This window comes from Aspergillus versicolor, assembly GCF_001890125.1.
Source record: "Aspergillus versicolor CBS 583.65 unplaced genomic scaffold ASPVEscaffold_1, whole genome shotgun sequence".
In the NCBI taxonomy this organism is placed as follows: domain Eukaryota; kingdom Fungi; phylum Ascomycota; class Eurotiomycetes; order Eurotiales; family Aspergillaceae; genus Aspergillus; species Aspergillus versicolor.
In genome coordinates this window covers 2,557,649-2,584,677 of record NW_024467524.1, presented here as the reverse complement: position 1 = coordinate 2,584,677, position 27,029 = coordinate 2,557,649, and the positions used below count along the sequence as shown (strand labels likewise).

Below are 27,029 nucleotides of genomic sequence, written 5' to 3'. Positions count from 1 at the left end.
GATATGAGATGCTCAGCCTAATTTCGGTACATAGAGGCGTTAATGATACTTTCGAATTCCAGAGTTTGAACCAGAATCCAGAGTTTGCAACTCTCCATCTATTCGTAATTCAGGTATATAAATCCCATTCATCTGTAGAAACTAACCCCTAACATCCAACCTCTTCCACATTCCAACATGCTCAATGCCTTCCTCCACCCACCTCCCCAAATCCTCGTCCGTCACAAACCCCAACCGCTTATACAACCCCTCCACCTCAACCTGCGCATGAACCAAAGCCAAGCCCTTCCACCCAGGAGCCCTCTCCGGCGTAAGCCCCAACCTTTCTCGCTCTCTGTTAAAAACACCCTCAAACGCCGCCGTAATCGCCCCCGCATTCTCCTCCGCCCACCCCATCGCCGTCTCCATCAATTGCCTTGCAAGCCCATTGCCCCGGTGCGAGGATACCACGGCCACACGCCCGAACTTGATGTACGGCTCGTGGTCTAGGTCGTACCCGGCTGCCGTGACGTCTCGCGCTGCTGTATCTGCATCTGTATTTGCATCTGCGGGTGCAAATGCAGCGACGAACCCTTCGTGAGATGCATGCGGTGGTGGGACGAGGCGAACTACCCCGACGGGTACGACCTTTTCTTCAGATCCAGATCCAGATTCAGGGTTTGAATGGTAGAGAACCCATTGCCAGGACCGAGCGTCGTCGTCGTCAATCTCGAATTCGGCGGGGCATTTTTGCTCGTCGACGAACACCTCGAGGCGGACTGAGAGGGCGTCGTTGAAGAATGGCGGGTTTGTTGGCGGGGATGGGGTTTGAGGGGTTGGAAGAGTGAGGGGTTGTGAGCCTGGGGGTGGGATGATTGTACTTGTATATTTCTTTGGAGGGGGCATTTTGGTTTTAGTGAGAGGTGGGTGCTCAAGTGATTAGGTCTGTTTTTGCAATTGGTTTGGGATGTGAGGAGGGTTTTATGGTTGATATACACCGTATATACACCGTAGTTGAGGATTTGGAGTGTCGTAGGGCGTATTGTGGAGTCTTTTTTTGCATCCATGCATGAAACGACTGGGGTTCGACTAGTACAACTGTAGATCTCACCTCCCTTTTGAACTGTTTTCTTGACGGAATATAAATTGTCTCGAGGAACACTTCTTCAATTAAAATTAAGACGATTCAATTTTCTTGAATCACCTCTCTTGTATCTTCGTCTTATCCCATGATTATAGCAGAGCCTATACATAAGCATAACAGTACTTCCCAGCCATGGGATCTGCCACCTCTCGCAAAGTAGTATTGCCTCCAACAACCCCAAACGACATAACAGTGTCTCCATCCACCTCAGGCGTCACGCCGATGGGATTTCTAAACGTACTCGTCCCATTAAACGACTCCCTCCTTCCCTCCTCCCCCGCCTGCCAAATCGCCCAAACGCGATCAATCTGCGCATGATGCAAATAAAACACTGGGTCGGCGGGACTCGTAAAGAAATCACTTAGCTTGCCACCCCCCGAATTATGGCCACCTGTATGCGGTGTGGCTATGAACTCCTGGAACTCCGTGATCCCTGTCGCAGAGAACACTTTGTCGACGATGTCTTTGTTGTTGGATTGCTGCATGACTACGTCGTTCAGATCCCGCGCTAGACAGTGCGGGTTGGCCTGTGTCCAGTTTGATGGGAGCCCGGTCTCGCTGTATTTCCCCGGCAGCGGGCCGAGGGATACGCTTATGTTTGCGAATGGACCGCTAGCTATACATCCTCCTGCGCCGGCCCAGGTGCCGGCAGGTGGCGCGGCGCCTGGCAAGGCCAGGCTCGGCGGGGCCTCGGGGAGGGGCAGGCCATTACCACCAAGAGAGGTCGGGGAGCCGTCGAAGAGGGTGGACTGTATGAGTGGCCTGTCTGTGTAGAGGGGCCAGTCCCAGTATGGGATCCCGAGGTGGGAGGGGTAGCTGCACTCATGGAGGGCAGATTCGAAGAGGGCGACAAACTCGCGGTGCCAAGAGAGGAAGGTTCCGGAACTGTGTATTGAGAGGGAAAGGCCGGCGTGGGAAGCGGCGAAGTCGGTGAAGTAGGATGTGCTGGCGGGCATAGTGCCGGGGGGGTATATGGAGGGCTTGTCCATGAGACATTTGACGGCGTCGATGTAGCTGCGCCGTTCTTCAGGGGATGAGGAGCTCCATTCTTTGCGTTGGATGGCGGTTTCCGGTGTGCATGGCGGAGGCTTTTGGTAAGGGAGGGCCGCAGCGAGAGGGAGTACGAGGGCGAGAAGGGACAAATGCATTTTGAATGCTGTTCGGTAAGGTTGGTGATGAAGGGTGGAAAGGGGCCAAAGGCTCCTCTTTTTATATGCCATGTAGGTGTGCAATTCAACCTGCACCTGTCAATGCGTCCATAGCTGCGCTTTGGATCAGCCTCGCAAGGGCCTGTTTAATATTGACCAATATCAGTCAATTTCGGACGCAGGCTGACTGGGGTCATCACATTTTCCTCAAGGTAGACGCAGAAGGTTTCGTATAGCCAATAATGTAGGGAAAATCCCCGAGAATGGTTCCATTGCATGTCCGCAGGCAGAAAAGGCTTAAAGCTGCGTTGCTGCAAGGAGGTACGCCGTGTTTATCGAGTCCTGTAATAGGAAATGAGCAACAGTGTATTCTAATATATTGGGAGGCTGTTGCAATAGTTGGATATTAGAACCAGAAATTGGAGCTAGAGAACCAAACAAAGAAAGTAACAGCATCTTCCAAGTTTGGGGGTGAACTTCTCGAAAACAGACACATCGCAACCTCACTGTCTCTTTGCCGCATGTTTCAGTCGTTGCCTCTCCCCGTCCTTCTCTAGGAACCTTTCCATGCTGCTCACGGAGGAAAATGGCGCGACACGGAAGGTCCGGCAGATTACCGTCGTTGCCCCCGAGACCAATATTGAATGGCACCGATACAAAGCAGAGGAATGCCTCGCAAGCCAAGAATGTCGCTGGTGTTGATGGTGGATCCAGCAACAGGATAAAGTTGGCAAACAGTGCAAACACCACTGATCGACTGCGGGCGGGAATTTTTATCAGCTTCACCTCCGACGCCGGGGACAGGATCCACGAACAGCAACCACTGCCGACAATGTCGCTGTATTACGATGCCGTGTCTGTCCTCACGGCGCCATCGTCGGCCGGGGGCTCGTTCAAGTCCCGGCTATACAATTCCCGCTCCCTCAAGGCCTCCCCCGCACAGGTGTATGCCCTCGTCGTCGAGGCCGCTAAATGGGACATTCTTCTCAAGGAAGTAATTGACCAGGCTGGGATCCTGAAGCTCGAACCAAAGGTTGACCTCACCCTTGTCTATAGCTGCTTTGCGGCGCTGTGCCGAGAGAGAGAGAGTCCTGCTGACTGACCAAGAATTCCTGAATCTAGCTCACCCCACTACTTTCTCTTCTCCTCGTCCACGACCATCTCCTTGCCAAGAATGGCATTGCTGCGAAAGCATCCCATCCACTCCGCCAGGCTGTCGAGAGGCACAAGGTGCGACTAAGGGGCGAGTTTACAAAAGCACGCGTCCGGCGCGCGTGCGCGACGATCCCGGAATTGAAGGAAGCCGTTCGCCGCGAAAAGCTGGCGGCGCAGGGTGCCGGGGCAAGTGCGGCTGCTGTGTATCCGCGCTGGGTGCGAGTTAACAATGTCCGGACGACGAAGGAAAAGCAGATGGAGACGACTTTTTCTGCATATGAAGCTGTCGACTCGCTTGAGGAGCTTGTGGTTGGCGGCGATGAGAAACAGAAAAGGATGCGGCTAGACCCGCATATCCCGGATCTTGTTGCGGTTGCCCCTGGCCTGGAGTTTGCGACGGTGCCGGCATATAAAAATGGGGAGATTATTCTCCAGGATAAGGCGTCTTGCTTCCCGGCTTACCTCCTGCTCGGCGAGGATTGGGGGAGCGGTGGCGATCTGATGGATGGGTGTGCGGCGCCAGGAAACAAGACCACGCATATGGCTTCTTTGCTGTGTAAACCCGGACAGAAAAGGCCCTCGTCTCATATCTTTTCCATGGACGCCTCGCGCGTTCGCGCGAAGACGCTACAGAAAATGGTTTCAACAGCCGGTGCAGATAATTTCGTCACTGTCCTGCAAGGACAAGACTTCCTCGCCCTCGACCCTGAAGATTCCCGATTCAAAGACGTCACGGGCCTTCTCCTTGACCCATCCTGCTCCGGCAGCGGTATTATAGGCCGCGACGACATTCCCGAACTTATCCTCCCGTCATCAGGAAAACCCACCCCGTCAGCATCGTCGACGAAAAAGAATGGCCAGAGCCAAAGCAAGAAGCGCAAACGCAATGAGGCCTCGGCTGCTGATGAGCCTGAAGAAGCGTCCTCCGCAACAGCCGAAAACGATCTCCCCACCGCGGAAATCAACCAAGACCGCCTAACGAAACTCTCCAACCTCCAGACACTAATTGTCGCTCATGCCCTGTCCTTTCCCTCTGCAACAAGGATAACATATAGTACATGTTCAATCCATATCCTCGAAAACGAATCCGTTGTAGCTAGAATCCTGGATAGCGAGGTCGCCAGGAGGCGCGGGTGGAGGGTATTGCGGCGCGATGAACAGCCGGAAGGACTGAGGAACTGGAAGCATCGTGGTGTCGGGAGCGAAAAGGCATCTGGTAGCATTGAGGAATGCTCGGTTGATTTGGCTGAACAGGATCTGGAAGGGTGTTTGAGGTGTTGGCCTGGGGATGATGAGGGAACAGGTGGGTTCTTCGTTGTTGGGTTTGTGAGGGATGGCGACGTAGAGGAGCAGGTGTCTTCTGGTTCTCGTGGTAAGGATCATGAAGACATCGAGGAAGATGAAGAGGAGGAAGGGGAGGATGAATGGGAGGGATTTTCTGACTAGAAGTAGTACACGCCCAGTTGGAAGATGAAGCGAATCTGAAGTGTAAAATATCTTGAATCTATAAATGGATATATAAATCTAGGAACACACTTCATCAAGGCCCTAGGAAAGCCCGTTTCCGATTCCGCGCTCTTTGACTCGTATACACATCTAGCTTGACACCCACCAAGACAAAGCTCACACTGCCATCTGAACCCTCTCCAGGGCGCATTAAGATCCGCCACTGGCCATTCCTCACGACCCAGGAACCGCTGCTTTCAGCCTGTGATCCTGCCTGGCCTTCTACTCGTCTGCGTTTGGCCTGTGGCTCATCTGATGGCAAGCCCGGAATATGGAAGTTCTCCTGCTGTTCACCGTCAATCATAAGGTCTGTCTCGTCGCTAATTTGAACGTGCAATGGGTGCTCGGCGCTTTTGACCAGTTTCTGCGAGTTGTCGTTCTTCCTATCAACGATAACTTGAAGAAGACTGGCGACACGTGCCTGAGCGGAATTGAGGAATTTCGGGCGCATTGTGAGCGGGTCAATGATTGTGTTTTCGTCGCCGATTTCAAAGACGAGGTCGTGCGACGACTCATCGACAAAGGGCCGCGAGTATGTGACTGCTACTCCCTCGCTGTTTTCCTTTGGTGTTTCAACCTTGATACCCGAGCGACGGACATCTTCGAGGCGGAGAGTGATTTCGGAGCGGCCTCGGATGGGGTTGAAGCTTATGTTGTGGGGTACGAGCTTTTGCTCGAGACCGCGGAGGTGGAAATAGCGACAGTCCCGTAGCAGCTCGGCCCGTTGGGCTTCGCTTTCGATGTGGAGAGGGTAGCCTCGCAGGAGATGGACGAGTTGAGCGAAGACGTCGCCTGAGCGATTGGGTACACTTGGGGGCACTATAGCTGGAGGCCGTAGAAGGCCGCGTCTGTCGAGACCGGGGAAGACTTCGGCGGGGGACGCGAAGAAGGCCCCGAAGCCGAGCGAGAAGAAGTTTGGGGAGTCGCCGGGTCCGGAGAAGATGTCGCGGGATATTTGGAAATGGCGGTCGCCGATCTGGATGATAATTTGAGACTCAAACAGTTGCGACATCAAACGAGGCACTATGATTGTGTTAACTAGATGTCGCGCGGCTAACTGAGAGGTCCCGTACAGCTATAGAATTGGGAATCGGCGAAAAGTTTCACGAATTCGGCGCCATCTTTGGGATGGCAATGATATCCTGCCAAACAATAAAGTTAGCATCGTATTCCCATGGTAGATACAGTCCTGAGCTGCAGACTTGCCTTGTAAGTGCCGGGCGATCTCGCGGAATGTGTCTGGGTCGCGATCGATGTATAGGGTGCGAATGTTGTTTCCATCGGGGTTCTGGCTCAATTGGTCTTCGAAGAATCGCGAGAAGTACGAGGGAGCTCAATAACAACCATCACCATAAGAATGACCGCACATTATTGGGGGCCAGGTCCTACTAACCATCGGAAGCAATGGATGCGCCTGAGAGGCGGAAGAGTTTCGTGCCAATTTGGATGGAGAAGACCTTCTCCCGTGGGAGATTGCAGTCGGATGGGGGTAGTATTTTTTCCACCTCCATCGAGCCGGTTCTGGTTCTTGTCGCTCAAGCTCTTTTGTCGTCCAATATCCCGATAGTTTTCAGGTAGGTCGAGGGAGGGGTCTCGGCGCAAAACACGTCGTTGGCCCGGAGATGGCGCGATCGGGGTGAGATGGACGGTAGGGAGGTGTGGGCAAGCAGTCAATTGAAACAACTAGCATGAGCGAAAACAGATATCATAAAGTCGTCAAGAACACGAGTTGCGAGCAGGCGATGCATGGACAGCGGAGGTGAAGCTGAAGCTCCAGCTGCATCCCCAAGTCACGGGCTGCCGGAGTTACCGGCGTTATCATCCGACCTGGTCATGGCCATCATCTCGACCATCTACAAAACAAGGGTATCAACTGCGCCCACAGCGACTCCAATTGACGCCTCATCAAGAGCAGCTTCTGTTGCTGCGTTCATGGAAAGCTACGTTTTCCGATCGGTGGAGCTTCCAGCCTCGAGCGACCTTCAGATCAGACATCTCCCATTGATCGGATAACCCCCGTATGAATCTAGTAGCCTTTAGGTTTAGTGCAGTGTATGGCTGTGTCGAAAGTCATACCGGGTGCGACGATATCTCTAAATATATGAAAACTTAATTCTAGCTCAATTTTACCTAATAAGGACAGGTAGTAATTAAAACCGATCTTTTATGAAGTTATTAATATATTCACTCCCTAAATCAGGGCCCGGGAGCCATCCGTGCAATGGGCGACATCTCCACATCTCAACGAGATTCCGAGGAACAGACCAAGAGGATGCGCGTCTAGATAACGGGTCTGTCCCGAGAGTCAAGCTCAAACGCCTGGCACAGCGAGCCTCGAAGACATTTGCGGTTTCACATGGGCCGATGTGGCTCGGCTGTATGGATTCCAATCCGCTTCCCCGCGTCTCACTCCACTAATTCTCGCGGTATTAGCGTCCAGGCCACCCACTCGATTGACAGTCCGCGACCGCTTTGTGGTGGTTCTGGGCAGGAATGGCCTGAGTCTTCACTGCAAGATCGGCGGATATGCCTCGGTTTGTCGGCCATGTGGTGACCCCTCGCACCCCCTGTGTTTTTTGGAATAATTGGCTGGAGACTGGAGGAAACACTGGTTGCTGGATGGAGCTCTGCCCGGCGACGCTCTTCGCAAACCCTGCCATTTCGGGAACGATCGCTCCTGCTGTGGATTCATCCACTCTTTTATTTGAGCTTTGAGGCTGCTCCTCTGAACACAACCAACCCGTCGCGACTCTGGGGAAGGTGCAACTTTGGTATATCACTTTCCGCCCCCCTCACCTCAATACTTTCTCTCGCACAGCGTCTTCTTTTGAGAAGAACCTGTCTCTATTCTTCTCCCGACTGTCGTTGAATATCCTTATACCGACGTACCTACGTAGTTGGGCTGTTACCATTGACATCCACAATGGCCGAAGAACTCGTCTCCTTCACCCCTCTGGTTGCTCCTCTTGCCCCTGTACCTACCGAGCAGGTGTTTTCTGATTTGCAATGGAAAACGCTTCTATCCCTCGCCGATACTGTTATCCCGTCTGTGCGTGGTCCCAGAGCGCGCAAATCGCGAGGCACCAAAGTTGTATCACAAGCGAAGCTAGATACAGCTCTTGAAAATATCAAGGCTACCGTGCCCGGTCCCGACGCGGATACCATCGCAACAAAATATTTGGAAGAAAACTTGACGTCAATCCCAGAGGCTCGCCAAGCCCTACAGCGCCTCTTCTCGGTGTATGTGCACCAAGAGGGGAGAAATGGGCTAAGCTTGGTTCTCACTGCTCTGAAGTATGTGCCCTCGTCCGTTGCTGTTAGCCGCGATCGGTAGACACTTATGCTGATTTTGTAGTACGAAAGCGGGTTCTCTGCTCTTGACGGGGTCGATGACCCCTATTCAGGACCAGCCATTTTACGTTCGGGAACAGATTTTCCAGGGCTGGGCCAACTCGCGATTGCCCCCGGTGCGTTCTGTTTATCGTGCACTTACTGGGGTCTTCAAGAGAACATGGGTTACCTTCAGCCCAGCCCTCTATCCAACTCTTGGTGCTCCTTTGGTTCCCGTCTATGGATCCCCACAAGACGGCTTCAACTTCGAGTTCTTGCAAATTCCTCCTGGAGAGAAAACTGAATTGATCGAAACCGACGTCTTGATCGTTGGAAGTGGTTGTGGTGGTAGTGTCACTGCCAAAAATCTCGCAGAGGCTGGCAGGAAGGTTATCGTCGTGGACAAAGGTTATTCATTCTCAACCCGGCAATTCCCAATGAAGCCAAACGAAGGATTCAATAACTTGTTCGACGCGTCTGGTGCGATCACCAATGACGAGGGTTCGATGGGTATTCTCGCTGGCTCTACTTGGGGAGGTGGCGGTACCGTGAACTGGTCGGCCTCTCTTCAAACCCAGGGATACGTGCGTCGCGAATGGGCCAACAGTGGTCTTCCGTTCTTCACGTCTCGGGAATTCCAAAACAGCTTGGATCGCGTCTGTGACCGCATGGGTGTCAGTACCGAGTCGACCAACCATAACAAGGCCAACCGCATGATCCTCGAGGGTTCCCGGAAACTAGGCTACAATGCCAAAGAGGTACCGCAGAATACTGGCGGAACCACTCACTACTGTGGACATTGCACACTGGGCTGCCATAGTGGCGGCAAACGGGGTCCTATCGAAACCTTCCTGGTCGATGCTGCTAACGCAGGTGCAACATTCATGGAAGGGTTCAATGTGGACCGAGTCCTCTTCTCTAAGAAGAAGGCCGGGAAGATTGCTTCCGGTGTAATTGGTACATGGGTTTCACGCGATTCCCACTTTGGGACTTCTGGAGTTGGCGCCGTTAAGCGGAAGGTTATCATCAGGGCGAAGAAGGTCGTTATATCAGGGGGTACTCTGCACAGTCCACTTTTGCTGTTACGGAGTGGCATCAAGAACTCAAATATAGGAAGAAACCTATATTTGCATCCTGGTGAGTTGATTTTTTTTTTTTTTTTTTTTTCTTTTGGCGATTTAAACATGTGCTTACAATTATCTTTTAGTTGCCATTGCCCATGCGGTTTTTGAGGAAGAGACACGCCCTTGGGAAGGGGCTTGCTTGACAGCAGCCGTCAACGAGTTTGAAGACATCGATGGTCATGGCCATGGATTCAAGATCGAGGCTGTCTCGATGCTTCCAGCAGCCATTCTTCCCATTTTCACCTGGCGCGATGGACTCGACTATAAACTCCAGGCGGCCAAATTGTCCCACTCGGCGGGCCTAATCACTCTTGTCAGAGACAGAGACACCGGACGGGTGTACCCAGATCCCACCGATGGACGAGTTCGAGTTGACTACAGTGTCTCAGCATTTGATCGTCACCATATGGTTGAGGCCCTAATTGCTAGCGCGAAACTTTCGTATATTTCCGGGGCGAAAGAAATCCACACCTCCTACCGTGACATGCCGCCATTCATTCGACCAACCGATGATAAGGGTGACCACCCTGACGGAATCAACCATCCAGCACTCCAAGCGTGGATCGAAGAGCTTCGACGCAGGGCACCAAAGACCTCGGATAAGGTCATGTGGGCGAGCGCTCACCAGATGGGAAGTTGCCGGATGGGTACCTCTCCTCGCACCAGTGTTGTGGACCCGGAAGGTCAGGTCTGGGGGGCTAAGGGGCTGTATGTCGTTGATGCGTCGATCTTCCCGAGTGCCAGTGGTGTCAACCCCATGATCACCAACATGGGAATTGCGGACCACGTCAGTCGCAATATTGCTAGGACGATGGAATCACAGGGCGCTCGCCTGTGAGGGTGCAGGTTTGGTTTATGTGTTGTATGACTGACGATGAGGGCACTGGACTGTCCGAGATATCCTACCGTGTAATACCTGTCTGTACATATTATTTATAGCTATCATTAACATCCTTTGCTGTGATTTGGAATCGTAAATGTAGCTCACCTGGCCACTCCGAACCGGATGCTGGCCTATTCCTACACGAGTGGATGGTAGACATGCCCGTCAAGTTCTCTGGCAGTTATTTCTGGTGTGGCGGTCACTATATGATTAGTGATCGCTCCGAGCCGACAGCCGAACGAGAAGAACTGGGGCCTCCCCCCGACTGCGCATTTCTTCATCCTCCCGAGTATACATTCATAGTCTTTAATGAAGAACGTGAGTTCGACCCACTCTTGAAATGAACCCTGAGCAAAAGCAGTCCCCAGTCGACGTCGCTGGGCCACCCGCCAGGACCAGGCAACGGCGGAGACCGAGTCGGCCCAAGCAGGAAGATGGCGCAAACGAGGTGCGTAGCATGCGTTATAGTTAATTATAGACTGCGGCCTAGCTGACGAATCCTAGCGACGTCGGACACAAATTCGTATGGCCCAGCGGGCGTATCGAGCCCGGAACCAGGCCAATATGACAGCCCTTACCCGGCGCGTTGCCCAACTGGAGACAGCCCTGGAGAGGATGAGCCACGCTGTCGTCTCGTTCAGTGATGATCTGGTCCAGTCGGACGCACTGGTTGTATACCCGAATCTCGCAGACCGTCTTCGGGACACTGTCGAAACGTGCCTCTCCGTGGCGAAGTATGGCGAAGAGGGCAACCATCCAGAACAGAGCAGAGAGTCTTCCAGATACTCCACGGAGGTTTCTCCTTCAATTCACCCTAGTCTGTCAAACAGTACCGAAGATTTCCTGGCGACATATCGCTCAAGCAAGATCTTCCCATCCGGCTCAGATGGTGCCAGCAGCATAGAGGTCCCAGAATTCATAGAGCACCTCCGACTATCCTGCCTCTACCGCGGCCTGCTCCTACTAAAAAACCCTTCTGTTTCCATTGAAAATTTAAAACGGCCCTTCCGATTGCTGTTACCACTCGTACCTAGGGAGACAATCACCGCATTCTTCCACGCCCGTCTCCATGCACGGCTCAACCGTACACAGCCGGAACAGTTCGCCGAAATCCCCTTCTTTCATCTGGGAGGTGCTGGTACGCATTATCTAGATCCATTTCCAACAGGTAAAAGCCGTGAACATGCGATGGAAAGTTCGTCCTTGTCCGAACCCTCTGCCGAGATCCTTGATGAGCTAGACGGGGAGTGGTTTGACGTGCATGACTTGAAGAGATATCTGCAAAAGAAAGAGGTCTATCTGACGATATCACGGGCTGGAACGGAGATAAGTCCACTGCCTCGAAGGGCAATCAACGCATCTGATTTGACAACTGGTAAGACGGCCTCCTTCCCTACGATGACAACTGTCTGATCTTTCTAGCTTTAATTGATAGGAGTATCTGTCTAGGCCACAGTCCTGGGTTTCGACGAAGAGATGTAGAAAGGGCCGTTAACTCGATTCCCTATGCAGATTGAAGGAAGGAGCGATGGATGTCTCTACTATATTACGAGGAAAGAGCGACCAACCATAATGCACCTGCCTTATGCAGAGGATACGCATTGCAACTTGAGGAAACTGCGATGGACAGCTGGGAACTGCACAATTTCCAATGACCAAATATATTTCGAATATGCTACTGCTGCTCGTATTGATACACCAGACAGGCTTCTTGCGTGTCAGACCCCTTCGCAGCAACGGCCTTGCAAGTCAGAAACAGCCCATCTCCGATACTCTCCACAGCCCAGACCTAGAACATATCAGCGGTTATATTCCGATTTGCATCAGTAGAAGCTCACCTGCTCAGCCGACCACCCACCATCAGGGCACCGGATAAAGTCCTGCACGAATGCCTTCTCACTCGAATCTTCTCCCCCACCCCCAGGAACTGAAACAGCAGTACCAAGGTAGGACTCGATTTCCTCCCTCTTACCAGCTGTCGTCTGGATATCAAGAACTGGCTTCACTTGCCCACCCGCATCTCGGACTCCTCTCACAAAACGACTGCGGACAATAATTGCAGCGCCCGACACCGCGTCAACCTGCTTGTGCTCCGTCCAGTCCAATGCCGTAGTCTGCTCAACCCCAGGGAAGATGCTACGGAGACCCTGCTGTATCATGAGACGTGTAACTGGCTCGCCGCCGTCCTGTGGCTCTGTAGTCTGCTTGATTTTGAGCGTTATGGTTCCAGATGTCACGGCTTTCCGTCTTATCCAGCCGATGCCTTGCTATGTGTGGTCAGTCGGGAGTTTATCGTGGATGAACTAGAGGCAGTGTCTACCAGTTTAAGCGCTGCGTCCATGTTTTTTGTCTTGGATTTGTCCTGCCAATATTAGATGTAGAACCGATTACCTGGATATGGACTCACCACCACCCAGTCCCCTGTTAGGTTCTGGATGTTTAGATCAGTTGGCGCGACCATTGTGATTATTTTGAATATGGAGTGCCAATAATTGACTCCGACGGCATGGAGTTTATTTTATACTCTGATCGGCACATGGGCATACCGAGGCCCTAAGCTGAAACGACAGCGACCACTGCCGAATTTTCGAGTCCCGCAACGTTTTGATTCTGTTTCATGCACTATTGAAGTATTGTTCTCTTGTTGCAGGTTCATCGGCGTGTCTTATATTATATATTTGTATATATATTTTGACTATTAATTTATGTCATATCCATGGCAAGTATGGAGATCACCACTTTGGTATCGTCGCCGAAAACGCGGGCTCAAACTTCCTCATATAAGTCGTATCATCTCTCTTCCGAATGCCACAGTCCAGATACTGTTTATGCAAACGAGCCAGTCTCTCCCGATCAAGTTCAATCCCCAGCCCCGGCGCCGTCGGCACCACAACCCCCCCATCCACCCACCTCAACGCCCCATCAAGAACCACATCCTCATCCTGCCTCTTCCACGGCCAATGCGTATCGCACGCATAATCCAAATTCGGTGTCGCAGCCGCCAAATGCGTCATAGCGGCCAGCGAAATCCCTAAGTGGCTGTTGCTGTGCATGGACAGACGCATCCCCCACGTCGCACAGATGCCCGCCAGCGTCTGGGACTTGCGCAGCCCGCCCCAGAAATGATGGTCCGAGAGCACGACCTGCACCGCGTCCTGCGCAATCGAAGGCGGGAGGTGGCTGAACGCTACAACAGCCATGTTCGTGGCAAGCGGCATAGATGCCTCGGCCGCCACGGCGGCCATGCCTTCGATCTCGGGTGCCGGGTCTTCCAAGTACTCGACTATACCCTCGAGTTCCTGCGCGACCCATTTCGAGGTCTCGACTGTCCAGGCGGCGTTTGGGTCAAGGCGGAGCGGGATGGAAGGGAATGCGGCGTGTAGGGCTTTGATGGCGGCGACTTCTTGGGCCGGTGGGAAGACGCCGCCCTTGAGTTTTATTGCGCTGAAGCCGTACTCGGATATGATTTTGCGGGCTTGCGCGACCAGGCCGTCGGGGGTTAGGGCTGCGCCGTATTCGTCGTCTGGCTGGCCCGGGTGCCCTGCCCATTTGTAGAAGAGGTATGCGGAGTATTGCACGTTGTCGCGGACGCGGCCGCCTAAGAGTTCGGAGACGGGGATGCCGGCGAGTTTGCCTTGGATGTCGAGGCAGGCGACTTCGAAGGGGGAGAAGACTTTATCGGCGACGGAGGCTGTGGTGACCATGCCGGCCATGCCGTCGCCGCCGCTGGTGGTGGTTGTGTCGAGACTGCTGGCGCATATTTGGTAGATGGCGTTTGTGTTGTAGACTGAGAGCGATGAGGCGGCTTTGATCTGGTCTGCGGCTTTCTGGAGGCGCTCGAGGTGTGCGGAGTCGCCGTAGGACTCGCCCAGGCCGTAGGTGGTGTCTGTGATGACTTCGATTATACTCCTTAGGGCGAATGGCTCGTGCACGCCGACGCTGTTTAGCAGCGGCATGTCGTGGAACGCCACCGGGGTGATGATGATGTCTTTGATATCCGCCATTGGTGACAATTGGGTTGATTGGTTGAACTTGATTGACCAGATGCAGGGTGGTTGGCATATCGGAAAAGAGTCGGCAGTGTATATAACCTCTTTGGCTCCGGAGAAGATTCCGACTCCCCAGCAGGGTGCTATGGATAAAAGGCCGGTTGTTGCGGGGAAGCTGGGGACATGACTCGGATAAGACTCCACGCGCAGCCTTTTCCGAACGATCACCAGCAGCGGAGGCCGTATCCGTGTGTCGCAGGGGGCTGGTTGGCTGCTTATCCGCCCACCCACTGCACAGCCCGCGGTCAAGCACTGGGGAGCCAACCCCGGTCTTGGAGGTTAGACTGAAAATCTGGGGAAAGCTGTATCATATGGTGCAAGCGATCAGCATTTCCGACGGCGGGGGGGTATATAGCCCGTGTCCCAGCAACAGCTGAACGGCGACCCTCTCCTGCAGCCAAGTTCTTTTCTCTCCGAGTGACAGATACAGCATTGCTTGACTGAAAATGGCGCACAGGGACTCGGTTGGCAAGGCCGATGTCGAGAAGGGTGTTGACGAGAAGGCTGCTCACATCGAAAGCCCTGTTACGGAGATTGGCACCTTTCGTGTCGTGGGCTTGAGTGCTGAAGATGCGGAATTCTACAGGAACTATCCAGAGGAGAAGCGGAAGAAGGTCTTTCACAAGGTGAGCTTTCTCGATACTGGCAATGTGTATACCAGCTAACATCCCCAGGTCGATGTCCGACTAGTCCCCATGCTGGCCCTGCTCTATCTATGCAGTCACATCGACCGTGCCAACATCGGCAACGCAAAGATCGAAGGCATGATTGACGACCTAGGAATGACCGGCGTGCAGTACAACACCGTCCTCTCCATCTTCTTCATCCCCTATGTTCTCTTTGAAGTCCCCAGCAACGTCCTGCTCAAGAAATTCAAGCGCCCATCAACCTACCTGGGCATCCTCGTCCTCTCCTGGGGCATCATCATGACCTGCACCGGCCTGGTCAACAACTACGGCAGTCTGATGGTCGTGCGCGTTCTCCTGGGTATCTTCGAAGCCGGGTTCTTCCCTGGTGCCATCTACCTCTGCTCCTACTGGTACATGCCCAAAGACCTCGCGCTGCGGATTTCCTACTTCTACTGCGCTAGTGCCCTCTCAGGCGCCTTTTCAGGTCTGCTGGCCGCAGCAATTGCCGAAATGGACGGCATCGGTGGCTATGAGGGTTGGCGATGGATCTTCATCCTCGAGGGTCTAGCCACAGTCGTCCTAGGCGTTGCCTGTTTTTTCCTCCTCATCGACACCCCGGCCCTGTCCACGCGGTGGCTCGAGCCAGACGAGATCCGGTACCTGGAGCTGTCCATGTTCATCAAGCAGGGTGGACGCACCGAGCACGACACTGGCTTCAAATGGCGCGACTTGATGATGGTCCTTACGAACTGGCGCGTCTACATGCAGGCCTGGTTCCTGTTTGCCCAATCGGCTCTTTCATACGGTACGCCCCCTTTACACTGCAAATGCTCTTTACAGCTGTGCTAATGACTTCCAGGAACCAAGTTCACTCTCCCCACAATCACCAAGTCCATGGGCTTCAGCGACACAAACGCCCAGCTGACATCTGCACCGCCCTACGTCGCCGCTGCAATCTCCGCTATTGTCTTCGCCCGCCTCTCAGACCACTTCTACTGGCGAATGCCGTTCGTCATCGTCCCCATGTTAATCGTCATAGTCGCCTACTCGATCATCATCTCGCTAAAGGGCGAGCTCCAAGCCAACATGGGCGTAGCATATTTCGCCGTCGTCCTGGCCGTCATCGGTATCTACCCGATCCAAGCGGCCGCTGCGTCCTGGAACGCGAACAACATTGCCCCTGCGGCGCGGAGAGCAATTGGCATTGCGCTGATGAACTGTGTTGGTAATGTCGGTGGGATTCTGGGGAGTTTCATGTATCTTGAGTCGGAGAGTCCGAAGTACTACACGGGCTTTGGGATTAGTATTGCGCTGGCGGGTGTCGGTATTATTGTTGCGGCGTTGTTGGAGTGGAGCTATAAGATTGCGAATAACAGGAAGGCAGCACTGGAAGGTGAAGCCAGGGTGAGATATACGGAGGAGGAGCTGTTTGATATGGGTGATCGGTCGCCGTTGTTCAAGCATGTTTTGTAGGTGATTTTACGGGATGAGGGAATGGCAGATTGATAGGTTAGGTAGTGGACAGAATGGATAATGAATATATGAATTGATATGATATCGTATATATGCACTGAACTAAGTTGGTATTGTTAGACTTGGGCTCTTTGTGAAGTGTAAGTTAGGGCTTGATCTGTATAGGCTGCACTGAGTTTTAACGGTTAATGAACCTGAATTGATTATAATGAATTGAATGCTCTACAATCTAACTACAAACAATTCTAGTAAAATATCTACTACAGAGTGTCCTCAACACTCGCCAACCCCGCCGTCAGCTCCATCACCGCAATCTTCCCCTTATCATCCAACTCCGTATACGGCCTCCTGGGCTTCAACTTGTCCAGCGCCGACTCAATGCCAGCCTTCTTCGCCGTCGTAATCGCCGCCGCATACTTGACACTCGCAATCCCAGCTTTACACGGCTGCTCCGCCAGCGCCGCCTTCCTATGCAACTCCATCGCCTCCTCCACCTTCCCACCCCGATAAAGCTCATAAATCCGCACAATAGTCTTGGGAAAGACATTCGCAAAGCCCGCAATCGTACCCACCGCACCAGCAGCAAGCCCCCCAACAAGAAAATCACTCTGCCCCGCAAACGCCGCAAAGGAATCTGCCGGAAACTCCGCAGACAGACGCACAATCTTCGCCACAGATCCACAAGTCAGTTTCACGCCCACAATCTTACCCGGAAACTTCTTCGCCAGGGCCGCAATCGTCGCAGAATCAAGGTCAATCCCGTTACAAACGGCGGGGAAATTATAAATGACAATCGGCAGGACACTTTCCCGCGCGATGTCCTCGAAAAACCCCCTCACCACGGCCGGCGTTGTCTGTTTCCCGAAGTATGCGGGCGGTAGGAGAAGCGCGTAGTCGGCCCCTGCGTCTGCGGCGTCGGATATGAATTCGAGGACTTGCTTCGTGCCGTGTCCTGAGACGCCGGCCATGATGGGGAAGGAGTCGCCGACGCTCTGGCGGGCGGTGGTGAGGAGGGTCTTGCGCTCTTCGCGGGTGAGGAGGAAGGTCTCGCTGTTTGTGCCGAGGACGACCAGACCTGCCAGGCCGGTTTTGGAGAGGTAGCTGTAGTATTGCGACTGCGAGGGGAGGTCGAGGGTGTCGGTTGCGTGGTCGAAGAAGGTGATTGTTGGGGCCCAGACGCCGCTGGGGGGGACTTTGGGTTGGGGCATTGTATTGGATTTTGTTACTTAGAAGGAACAGTAATTGGATAGTACAAGTTGATTTTCGTCTTCTTTGGTTGGAGAGGGTATATGCTCTATATGTGACATTCAAGTGCCTGGATGAGACTGTCTACTGGATATCCGTTGTCACGCGAAGAGACCCGCTGATTGCGACGGCCCGACCGAGGTCTCCAACATTAGTCCTGGAGTCTTCAAGTTGCCGTATGAAGATTCCGCGGAATTAGGAAAATAAAATGGAGACATCGCAGCGGAGCGGATGAAGTCAACGGATAATCAGCGTGCATTTCCGCTGACGGAGGTGGATAATCATGGCCATATCGGGAAGACGACTATACTGGTTGAATGGTCACCTTATTCTCACAGGACAGAACGAAATTCTCATGATTAAAAGATGAAGACACATTTAACGAGGTGTTCATCATTCTAGACTATGTAGTATGTTGTACATTCTTATATTGTTGGATAGATTATAGTATGGCAGTTTGTTCTTGAATTTATTTTTATAATGTTACTCTATTGCAGTTATTATTGCATTTATGTGATCAACCCCTCCGATGCATGATCGTAGCACTGGCCTGGTGGTTAGGGAAGAGCAGAGTGTCTGCTACGACTACATTCTCCCTCCTGCCAGCAGTAAACACAATAACCTCTGCAATATCATCCGGTGTCAACGGCTCACAGCCGCTAAACTCAGTCAGCTTCAACATACAAATAGCCTGATAGTTCAGGAACTCACGCATAAACGGCATCCGCCTTGCTCTTATCCCCATAGAACCTGACAACCGAGAACTCAGTCTCCACCTGTCCAGGATCAATCGTGATAACCCTGACTCTCTTCGAAATCAGCTCCTTGCGCAAAGCCTCTGTGAAGGATCGCACGGCAGCCTTGGTGGCACAGTATATCCCGCCCCCGACATACGGCTCCCGTCCAGCAATGGAGCCAATGTTGATGATGTCTCCAGAGCCCTCGCCGTTGTTGCGCTTTAGCATACTCGGGAGAATCGCTTGGGTGACGTTGATGAGACCCGTTACGTTTGTCGCGAACATGACGTTGATGTCTTCCTCTGCGATTTCGGGGGCTTTGGCGACGCCTTTGACGAGGCCGCTGTTAAGGTTAGCTGCATCCGTATGTTTAGAGTGAGAGAGACGCACGCATTGTTAACTAGAACATCGACTTCCTTGAATTCCGCAGGGAGGCTGTCTAATAGTCCTCGCACTTCCTCTGGATTGCTGACATCGAGCTGCACGGGATGGACCTTGACTCCGGGGAATTCCTTTGTGATACTGGTCGCGAGTTCCTGCAAACGGTCGATTCGGCGCGCTGTAAGGATCAATTTGAGGTTTTGGGGAGCGGTGCGTGCGAATTCGAGAGCTGTGGAGCGTCCAATGCCGGAGGAGGCGCCGGTGATGAGGACGGTCTTGCCTTCGAGGCGTTTCGATACGGAGGACATGATTAATTAGATCTGAGGTTTGTCTTTAGAAGCCGTCTCCTTCGTAAGGATCTCCTTCGTAGAGACATTGGGTTCATATAATTGCTACTGGAGATTCACTCTGACTTCACTTCCACCATCTTTTCCGTCCAGACGGATGAGTGTCGATCACGACGGAGTTGCTCCAGGATCTGGAAGCAGGAGGACAAGCATGGACAGCATGCTCGGAAGGACACAACTTTTACTGGAGGAACCATTCGAGCGAAGGATTGTTGCGAGTCATGAGAGACGGTGACGGAAAAGCAGCTGCCACCCCCGCATTTCGGATGCTTTTCCGTCAGCCATTTCCGCATATATTCATTGCTCTTCCGTCCCTCCACGGCCACGCTGTCACCCCCACAGCCAAGATGCCACAGCAGCAAGCGTTGCGGAAGCGGAAAAGCAATGGCGAACGAGTGAGGGTTACTCGGGCTTGTGATCGGTGCAAACGGTACGACCTTGGTAGTTAACTGTATGTCAGTATACTAAGACGAGCAGGAGGAAGATCAAATGCAACAACTCGCAGCCCTGCCAGTTTTGCGTTCGCGCAAAAGCTCGCTGTACTTTTGACTCTTCATACGCCAGAGGCAGGAAGTTCCTCATTCCCGGCTATGGCGATGAACATGGCAGCCCTGCCAGACAGGGCTACTCGGCCATTCTACCCAGCCCAGCGACGTCTCAGGAGAGTGTGCCTTCAGCCCTAGGTCATGATCAGGTTGTTCCTGTAGCTTCGTCGCGCAATTCACCAGAGCCGTCCCAGACTGACCTGCAGGGCCACTATATCGGGCCTGCCTCTGGGGTCTCGTTCCTGCTGAGGGTTCAGAAGCGGCTGCACCAGGCCATTTCCTTTTCCCAGCCCAGTAGCATTTTTACATTTGGCGATGCCCCCCTACATCTCCCTGAATTCGACCCTTCATTCTGCATGATGCTGCCGAGGGACGATGCCCAGCGCCTGATAGAGCGGTATTTCGACTTTGCCATGCCGACGTACCGGTTCCTCCATAGACCGACTATCCAGGAATGGTTCAATGAGTTCTATGATACACTAGGAGTCATGCGCGATGCCCACAGCGCCCCCGCCAAAGTCGCTCTGCTCTTCATGGTCTTTTCCCTGGCGAGGGTCTACATGCCAGACAACGACAGGCCGGGTCCACCAGACCTGAGGTTCGTCTACTTCTATATCTACATCTCGAACTAAATGCTAACAGAGTAGTGCCCGGTACTATCTTGCAGCTGAGCACCAGCTCTCCAAAGAAAAGGGTTCTATCCGGTTGACCAGTGTCCAAGCACGCCTCACACAGTGCTACTACCTCCTCACGCAGTCGCGCATCAACCACTGCTGGAGTCTCTTCGGCACAGTCTCGCATCTCGCCCTCGCCATCGGCCTGAACAGAAACCGCCGCCCAGATCCAACCGCCGGCCTCAGCCAGATCGAAGCTGAATGCCGCCGTCGCACATTCTGGTGCGCTTATACACTAGACGCCTACCTCAGTGCAGCCCTAGGCCGTCCCAGGTCCTTCCACGACGACGACGTCGACACCGAACTCCCCGCCTGCGTCGACGACGACCAGATCCTCACCCTGCCGCAAAACAACAACACGACAACCCTAACACCCCCGCGAAACCGCACACTGACAACTATGCTCGCCCCGCTGGCACACATGAAAATCGCCCAGATCATCAGCCGCATCCTGCGTGACCTGTACTCCATAAAGCCCGTCTCCGACGCCCGGCGCGCCGCAGCCGTCTCCTCCATCTCAAGGGACCTGAGGACGTGGCGCACAGATCTAGCCTGGTTCCTCGACGCCGACGTGCTCAGTGCATCGCTGATAATGCCGATTTTCCAACGCCAGCGGAATGTGCTGAATCTGACGTACTGGCATTCTGTTATACTCACGCATCGCCCGTTTGTGCTGAGTAATTTTGCGCGCCTGTCGCAGGGTCGTGCACCCTCAGTATCGTCCAACTCGCAGACGGAGGAGAGTACTAAGCAGTGTCTTCAGGCGGCCATGAAGACCGTTGCGATCATTGATGAGATTACGCAGAATCGGCAGCTGTTTCGTGCGCTTTGGGTTCGTCTCCTCCATATACCTAGGCCATCACTAAGATAAACGATATACTAACCATCCGGCAGATAACATCCTACTTCGCATTCAACGCGACAACAATGCTGTATATATACGTGATCCAGAACCGTACCTACCCGGCACACGTCTACAGCGCGTACTTTGCTGCCGCGACGCGCTGCCAGTCGCATCTTTCGGCCATTGCTGAGAAGGGGTCTCTCTCGGAGCGGTATTGTCTTGTGCTGGAGGAGTTGAGGGTTGAAGCTACACGGCAGACTACTCCTGCTGCAGCAGCTGAGTCTAGTCAGTTCCAGCCTACGGATAATGCCGATACAAACACGTACCAGATCTCTGTCCCGGTTCTGTCGCTGCAACAAGGACAAGGACAAGGACATGACGAGAGTCCGCATACCATTGGGACGGGGTATACAGATTCACTCGATGGCGGTGGTGGGATAGATTTCAGCACGGACGATGCCAATGCTATGGCCGGGCTAGGGCTTTCGGTGTCGGATTGTTCGGGCTGGGGACAGTTCACGTCGATGGTTTCGTGCGGGCTAGGGAATATGGATTTGTTCTGGGGGGATGAGATGAGGTTTTGAACTCTACCACTGGATATGTAGTTTAACTCTAGGTATAGGTTTATGTATAATGCGAGCAGAGCTCGAGGTTCATTCATTAAGTGCGTATAACGGGTATAGACATGGGCATTGGTTGGGTATATGTATATAATGATCAGAATCCAAGAAAACAAGAAAAAAAAAACAAGACGCTTCCGAGTCGAACATATTGCGTTGTTATAAAATATATCGTCCAATATTAAAGTCGTTATAGCCAGCTCAGTACCTCACCGGGTGGGTATCGTTATACTGCTGATTCGGCTGGTATCCCCCGTACTGAGTACTCTGACTCTGCTGGTACCCATTCGCCCCATAGCTCAAACGCGAGTCATATCCATGGTTCAGGTTATAAGTCGGCTGCCCCTGGGGAGGCGGCACCGCTGTCGGATTCATACTGGTAGGGCGCGCGTTAGCAGCTCCAGCCTGAGAGCGGTAGCTGGCAACCTGGAGGACCGCATAGAACGCGACAAAGTAGAAGAACCGGGCTAAGAAGCCACCAGCCTGCTGGCCGTGGATATAGCTCTTTTCGCTCGCGGTCGAGGATATTCTTGAAAAGAAGTACGCGGATTGGATGTAAGTCCCGAGAAAGGCTGCGGAGTAGCCGAGTGCAGAGAGGGCAAGGACGGGGACCCATTTTGAGATAGTCTACAGGAAAGATTGTTAGAAATGGACTGAGGGTAGCTTGTAGAGGGAACGTACTCCTTTGCGGAGATATGCCGGGGCGCTGAAGAGCGCCTTCAGCATGGACGCTGACGCAACGAGAAGGCCGGCGACGGCGAGAGCATAGTATGTTGTCTGGACACCTCGCAACGGAATCTTGAGATCATAGATCTTGGAATAGTCGCTGTCGTCCGAATACGAGTAGTGGTACATGGCCGTGCTGATGGATAGCACCGCGACGAGGAGAACTCCCAACAGGGCAGCCCACACGGCCTGGAGCGTGAGGATAGCCGGCTGGACGCGGGAAAATTCGCTCTGAAGTTTGCGGCAGACCGTTGTCAGGATAAAGGCAGTCAGGATGAACACTGAGGCATTATCTATCCAGTCGAAGATGATGATGGCCACGTAACTGTAGTAGCCCCCGGTGCCGCATTCGGCCAGCGTTGTGACGATGATATAGATGAGTTGAGCCCTGCATGCAATTAGAAATTGTTGTTTATGTTAATAACAGTGGGATGGCGGCTTACCCAAAGGCGAAGAAGATGGAGAAGCTCAGGAAGACGCTGCCAACGACAGGACTGCCTTGTTTCTTGCTCAGACCAAAGCGCTTTGTGGCAACGAAGAAGAGTACCACAGCAACGACAAACCACAGTGCAGCAAAGGCAATGTTGACTCTGGACTGTTCGTCCGAAAAGGCGGTGCTACTGCATGATATGCTCGAGCTGCTGTAATAGCCACCACCGCCACCGCGTCGAGGAGCCATGTTGAGTTGGGGAGGTGAAGCTGAAATTTGGTATTCCTCACTGAGAGTGCAGAATTTGGATAAATAAAAACAGAAGAACTGGCAAAAGGAATAGGGGGCGAAGGCGTTCAAATATCCCCTGCGGCTCTGGGACCCTTGCCAACAACACGATTGCGCCCGCCAGTCACGCAGTGGCACTGCCTCGACGCCCGATGATGGCCATTTGCTGGGTTCAGCCTCAAAGTCGACAACACGAATCAACACGAGGGCGCGAGCTCCACTGCCAGTGCTGTGGGCTCTGGGCGTCTAAAATACGAGCCCACAGCGAATGGCAGTACGAGAGCTCTGCAGCTCGCACACACCAAGCCGCAACTCAAGTCACATTAGGATAGACAGATTAAAATAGAAGCAGTTCAAAAGTCAGAAGGAAGAACTCAGTCGGAACTCAGGGGCTACGGGTTAAGGTGCTGACTGCGATGGAGGCATTCTTCCTTTAGAAGAATATTAATGTGCTGACTTTGCGAGCGCCGCAGCTGACTCACTGTGAAGACTTAGAATTAAGACTTATTCCACGCTAAATGGACTATTGTCTTAGCTGGCAAGGCTGAGTCGAGACCACACACTTCAGCCTTGGGGCCAAAAGGGGCTGTGCACTGCACGACGGCCTCGAAGATGAATCACCAGAAGGAAATAAATGGAGCTGCAACAAGAAGGCCGGTATCGCATTGGACATCGTCATTATGGAAGAAGTTTGTTGATCTACTCGGACTACAAGTGGTTGAAATTGTCAAGGATATATGTGATTCCTGCCAGTCTCTATATCTCGCTGAATAGATAACTAGCTATCCAAAGAATCAACTCCATCTGATTTTAAATGTTTCTTTTGCCTGTTAACAGTTTCATAGCCATCATAAAAGAAGTAGTGGATAAATGAAGTAGAGTCAACAAGTCTTGATCTTCTTCGAGACGCCCGACTCGCCCACACCATCTTCACCATCGGGGAGCCCTCGCTTTGCTGTGTCTTCAATGTATTCGGTCTTAATTTGTGTGATATCGGTATCTGGAATTGCCTCTTCCTTAGCTGCGGTTTCGTAGGGGGTGTCAATGGCAGTGTTTTTGCTCTCTACGCCCCGGGAAGCATCCGGCCCTGCTGCATCTTTGCTTGCATCGTCGACTTGACTGTGCGTCTCCCCAACCGAAACTTGGTCATCGGTGCCTTGCTGAGCATCCTGCTCTGCTGCATCTTTGGCCGTGTCCTGGGCCGACTTGGTGGCATCGTCTGCTGGAACCGACTTGGCGTCCTATATTGTATTAGTATGTAGGTCTAGTATATTAAGAACAATCGCACGTACAGGAATGTCTTTCGAATCTTCAACCTTCACCGCAGTGCCCGATGACCCATCCAAACCACCTGAAGCATCACCAGCAGTAGAATCCGTAGAATCCGTATGAAAAACCGGAGGCGTAGCACGCTTCACCCTAGGCTTCGTCTTAGGAACCTTAACCCACCAAATCCACTTCAGCAATTTCCACGCATGAAACACATCATACGCATCAAACGACATAATAACTTCCCCCGTAGTCTGAGACACCGACGACACGCTCGACCCCGGGAATAGCGCTGGCTTCTCCCTGATAAGCCTCGTGATATACCACAGCGCCGTAAGATGCGGCAGATTCATGTTATTAACCTCCGCCTTCCCCTGCGCGGGAAGCTGGCTCTGGTTCTGCTGGAAAACCTGGCTGCTGAACGCGGGGTGTTTATCGTTGGCGAGGATAGGGTGGAAGGCTTGGTTAGAGGCGAGATTCATGAGTTTGGTATGGGTGAGCCCGCGGAGGTTTGTTGGGAAGTTCTTGCGCTCGCCGGCCCAGACATCGAAGATGGGCTTGGTGCTTGGATCTTTTTGGGTTAGGTCCCAGAGTTCTTGTGTTGTTGGGAAGTCGAATACACCGGCGAGGGCAGAGAGGTTCGTTTGGAGGCTTTCGGGGAAGGCGTGGTCGTATTCTATGCCGGGGATGTTGCATGGTTTGGTGGTGGGGGTACTGGGTTTGGAAGACATTTTGGTTATAGAGATTTTCTGTTGTCGTTAGTTGGTAGTGGCTAGGAGGAAGGTTGGTCTTACTTGGGTTGAAATAATAGTTGGGACTGAAAGTAGAGAGTTGAAAGTAGGGAGTTGGAAGTAGAGAAGGGAAGAAGGAAAGAAAAAGTAGGCAGTGGTAGAACTTGTAGTATTGTAGAAGTTGAAGTAAGTGTTTGAAGTGGTGAGGAAGGAAGAAGAACTCTAGATTGGACTTTATACTAGAAATAGTGGATGGAGGCAGAGAAGAGATGAGAGAACGGTAGTTAGGTAAAGAGGAGAGGCGAGAGAAAGAAGAAAGCAGATATAGGTATAATAAGACGAGGCAGTAGAGAAGGCAGTAGAAAGTGAGGCTTCTCTAAGGAATGAAAGTGTATACAATCTCACTGTAAGAAGAGATATCAACTAATAACCAAGTCTAGTAATGTGAAGCAGTTGTAAGGCCAAATGGTCTCAGTATAGACCTCAGAACGGGGAAGTCAGGTTGACAACCGGATCATTGTCTACTATTCTGATACATACTGAAGGGTGAAAAGCGACAAATTATGACGGATATAGCTGGACTTGCCTGGCAGGCCATTTGGTGCTTTGGCAGCGAACCAACTTCCAGGAATTCATGCTGGACGTGCTAAACCCTAGACCGAACCGGACGCTTTGGTATGCTCCAACTGAGACATAAACTAGAAAGAATTGCTTCGTAGCTATTCCTGCTCACAAAGGAGAAGAAAGGAACAGGCGCAACATGCCAGCCCCTCCATTCGGAGGCAAGTCCCGGCTAAAACGACCCTACGGTAGTGGTACTTTTTACTGGAGGTGCTTTGAAAGGTTTTCGCTCTGTCGTCCGCCATCAGATACAAAGAGACACCTAGAGGAGACGGAAAGGGTTATAATTTGGCTCAGGCCGGAGGATAAGTTCCGAACAAAAGAGAAATGAAACAAAACAGATTTGCCCTGTCTGGGATAGTTGGGAGTCCTTTGTGCCTTCGGGTATTTATGGAAACCTAATCTGGTTGAGTGATACGTATTTAAGACGCTCGAAGCCATTAATCCAAATTATTCTTCATACTTTACACATATTGATATAAGCCACCAACTCTTCCACTGCAAGCTATTAAGCTTCAACCACTACCACTACAAACACAATAATGTCCGACAACAACAAACTATTATACGTCAGACACCCGATCTCGGGTACCATACGCCTAATCCAACGCCAGGGCAGCTCCAATGAACTCGTCATCATCAAAGTGGACGAGGAGACGATCGAGAAGATTGTCAGGGCTGCGGAATGCACGCTGTTCGTTTCCGGAGATTTGGAGCTCAACTCTAGTGCCTATTCTGTAATGAGCAAGTCGCCTGACTTCTTTCATTACCGGGATGGATTGAAAGAGCCCAAGGACTGGAAGTCCGGGGACAAAGTCAAGATCGAAACTGACGTTACTGTCCGGTACGGGATGCATAATGGGTCAGTAGCGATGGTCAAGGGGATCTCGGAAGGTCGTCCCACTCATGAGGGTTTTAAGGAGGGTGTCTAGTGTGCTTTTTTGCTATCTGTATGTACGGGGGACTAGAGAAATGCTGTTGTTACTTCCTAGTACTTTACACTCTTAAATTATAAAGGGCCCTGCAATAGCATGAAAGAGAACTACTAAAAGTAGCTAAATGTTATATCAAAACTACACGAGACTCGGTCATTTGTGTATCGATGCATCCACACGTTGAACATGACCAATATATAAGGAGGCTAATATCAG

General features: G+C 52.4%; 14 protein-coding genes across 14 annotated transcripts; 5 read left to right on the top strand and 9 right to left on the bottom strand.

Moving 5' to 3' along the window:
- Nucleotides 1-141: 141 nt before the first annotated feature.
- Nucleotides 142-885, bottom strand: ASPVEDRAFT_48876 (GNAT family N-acetyltransferase; the record flags this gene model as incomplete). The annotated part of the gene is made up of 1 exon (XM_040814086.1): nt 142-885. One exon carries the CDS (start codon nt 883-885, stop codon nt 142-144), a length of 744 nt encoding a protein of 247 aa, XP_040662530.1.
- Nucleotides 886-1,224: 339 nt separating this feature from the next.
- Nucleotides 1,225-2,271, bottom strand: ASPVEDRAFT_23757 (tyrosinase family protein; the record flags this gene model as incomplete). The annotated part of the gene is made up of 1 exon (XM_040809585.1): nt 1,225-2,271. One exon carries the CDS (start codon nt 2,269-2,271, stop codon nt 1,225-1,227), a length of 1,047 nt encoding a protein of 348 aa, XP_040662529.1.
- An 832-nt stretch (nt 2,272-3,103) lies between these two features.
- ASPVEDRAFT_58617 (rRNA (cytosine-C5-)-methyltransferase RCM1) lies at nt 3,104-4,872 on the top strand (the record flags this gene model as incomplete). The annotated part of the gene is made up of 2 exons (XM_040815429.1): nt 3,104-3,304; nt 3,394-4,872. 2 exons carry the CDS (start codon nt 3,104-3,106, stop codon nt 4,870-4,872), a joined length of 1,680 nt encoding a protein of 559 aa, XP_040662528.1.
- A 94-nt stretch (nt 4,873-4,966) lies between these two features.
- ASPVEDRAFT_58616 (uncharacterized protein) lies at nt 4,967-6,443 on the bottom strand (the record flags this gene model as incomplete). Its single annotated transcript, XM_040815428.1, has 3 exons — nt 4,967-5,955; nt 6,006-6,074; nt 6,326-6,443. 3 exons carry the CDS (start codon nt 6,441-6,443, stop codon nt 4,967-4,969), a joined length of 1,176 nt encoding a protein of 391 aa, XP_040662527.1.
- A 1,412-nt stretch (nt 6,444-7,855) lies between these two features.
- ASPVEDRAFT_78515 (uncharacterized protein) lies at nt 7,856-10,224 on the top strand (the record flags this gene model as incomplete). The annotated part of the gene is made up of 3 exons (XM_040816564.1): nt 7,856-8,226; nt 8,288-9,399; nt 9,470-10,224. 3 exons carry the CDS (start codon nt 7,856-7,858, stop codon nt 10,222-10,224), a joined length of 2,238 nt encoding a protein of 745 aa, XP_040662526.1.
- Nucleotides 10,225-10,563: 339 nt separating this feature from the next.
- Nucleotides 10,564-12,120, top strand: ASPVEDRAFT_36150 (bZIP transcription factor). The gene is made up of 3 exons (XM_040811146.1): nt 10,564-10,717; nt 10,774-11,644; nt 11,692-12,120. The coding sequence occupies exons 1-3, from the start codon at nt 10,610-10,612 to the stop codon at nt 11,784-11,786; spliced, it is 1,074 nt and encodes a 357-aa protein (XP_040662525.1). The 5' UTR covers nt 10,564-10,609; the 3' UTR covers nt 11,787-12,120.
- On the bottom strand, nt 11,923-12,730 carry ASPVEDRAFT_158439 (uncharacterized protein; the record flags this gene model as incomplete). The annotated part of the gene is made up of 4 exons (XM_040808561.1): nt 11,923-12,058; nt 12,108-12,536; nt 12,590-12,631; nt 12,677-12,730. 4 exons carry the CDS (start codon nt 12,728-12,730, stop codon nt 11,945-11,947), a joined length of 639 nt encoding a protein of 212 aa, XP_040662524.1. The 3' UTR covers nt 11,923-11,944.
- A 185-nt stretch (nt 12,731-12,915) lies between these two features.
- ASPVEDRAFT_36148 (glucarate dehydratase family protein) lies at nt 12,916-14,362 on the bottom strand (the record flags this gene model as incomplete). The annotated part of the gene is made up of 1 exon (XM_040811145.1): nt 12,916-14,362. A coding segment is annotated over exon 1 (1,178 nt), but the record flags the coding sequence as incomplete, so codon positions are not given.
- A 402-nt stretch (nt 14,363-14,764) lies between these two features.
- ASPVEDRAFT_121504 (uncharacterized protein) lies at nt 14,765-16,420 on the top strand (the record flags this gene model as incomplete). Its single annotated transcript, XM_040805893.1, has 3 exons — nt 14,765-14,944; nt 14,993-15,752; nt 15,807-16,420. 3 exons carry the CDS (start codon nt 14,765-14,767, stop codon nt 16,418-16,420), a joined length of 1,554 nt encoding a protein of 517 aa, XP_040662522.1.
- A 260-nt stretch (nt 16,421-16,680) lies between these two features.
- On the bottom strand, nt 16,681-17,628 carry ASPVEDRAFT_119435 (dihydrodipicolinate synthase family protein; the record flags this gene model as incomplete). The annotated part of the gene is made up of 1 exon (XM_040805696.1): nt 16,681-17,628. One exon carries the CDS (start codon nt 17,626-17,628, stop codon nt 16,681-16,683), a length of 948 nt encoding a protein of 315 aa, XP_040662521.1.
- A 487-nt stretch (nt 17,629-18,115) lies between these two features.
- On the bottom strand, nt 18,116-19,320 carry ASPVEDRAFT_36146 (SDR family oxidoreductase). Its single transcript, XM_040811144.1, has 3 exons — nt 18,793-19,320; nt 18,377-18,745; nt 18,116-18,324 (listed from the first exon to the last, which is right to left on the bottom strand). Exons 1-3 carry the CDS (start codon nt 19,089-19,091, stop codon nt 18,183-18,185), a joined length of 810 nt encoding a protein of 269 aa, XP_040662520.1. The 5' UTR covers nt 19,092-19,320; the 3' UTR covers nt 18,116-18,182.
- Nucleotides 19,321-19,477: 157 nt separating this feature from the next.
- Nucleotides 19,478-21,777, top strand: ASPVEDRAFT_120735 (Zn(II)2Cys6 transcription factor; the record flags this gene model as incomplete). Its single annotated transcript, XM_040805816.1, has 4 exons — nt 19,478-19,560; nt 19,605-20,273; nt 20,323-21,181; nt 21,244-21,777. The coding sequence occupies 4 exons, from the start codon at nt 19,478-19,480 to the stop codon at nt 21,775-21,777; spliced, it is 2,145 nt and encodes a 714-aa protein (XP_040662519.1).
- A 237-nt stretch (nt 21,778-22,014) lies between these two features.
- Nucleotides 22,015-23,218, bottom strand: ASPVEDRAFT_23747 (uncharacterized protein; the record flags this gene model as incomplete). The annotated part of the gene is made up of 3 exons (XM_040809584.1): nt 22,015-22,440; nt 22,495-22,927; nt 22,983-23,218. 3 exons carry the CDS (start codon nt 23,216-23,218, stop codon nt 22,015-22,017), a joined length of 1,095 nt encoding a protein of 364 aa, XP_040662518.1.
- A 920-nt stretch (nt 23,219-24,138) lies between these two features.
- Nucleotides 24,139-25,257, bottom strand: ASPVEDRAFT_78506 (uncharacterized protein; the record flags this gene model as incomplete). Its single annotated transcript, XM_040816563.1, has 2 exons — nt 24,139-24,498; nt 24,550-25,257. The coding sequence occupies 2 exons, from the start codon at nt 25,255-25,257 to the stop codon at nt 24,139-24,141; spliced, it is 1,068 nt and encodes a 355-aa protein (XP_040662517.1).
- Nucleotides 25,258-27,029: the final 1,772 nt, after the last annotated feature.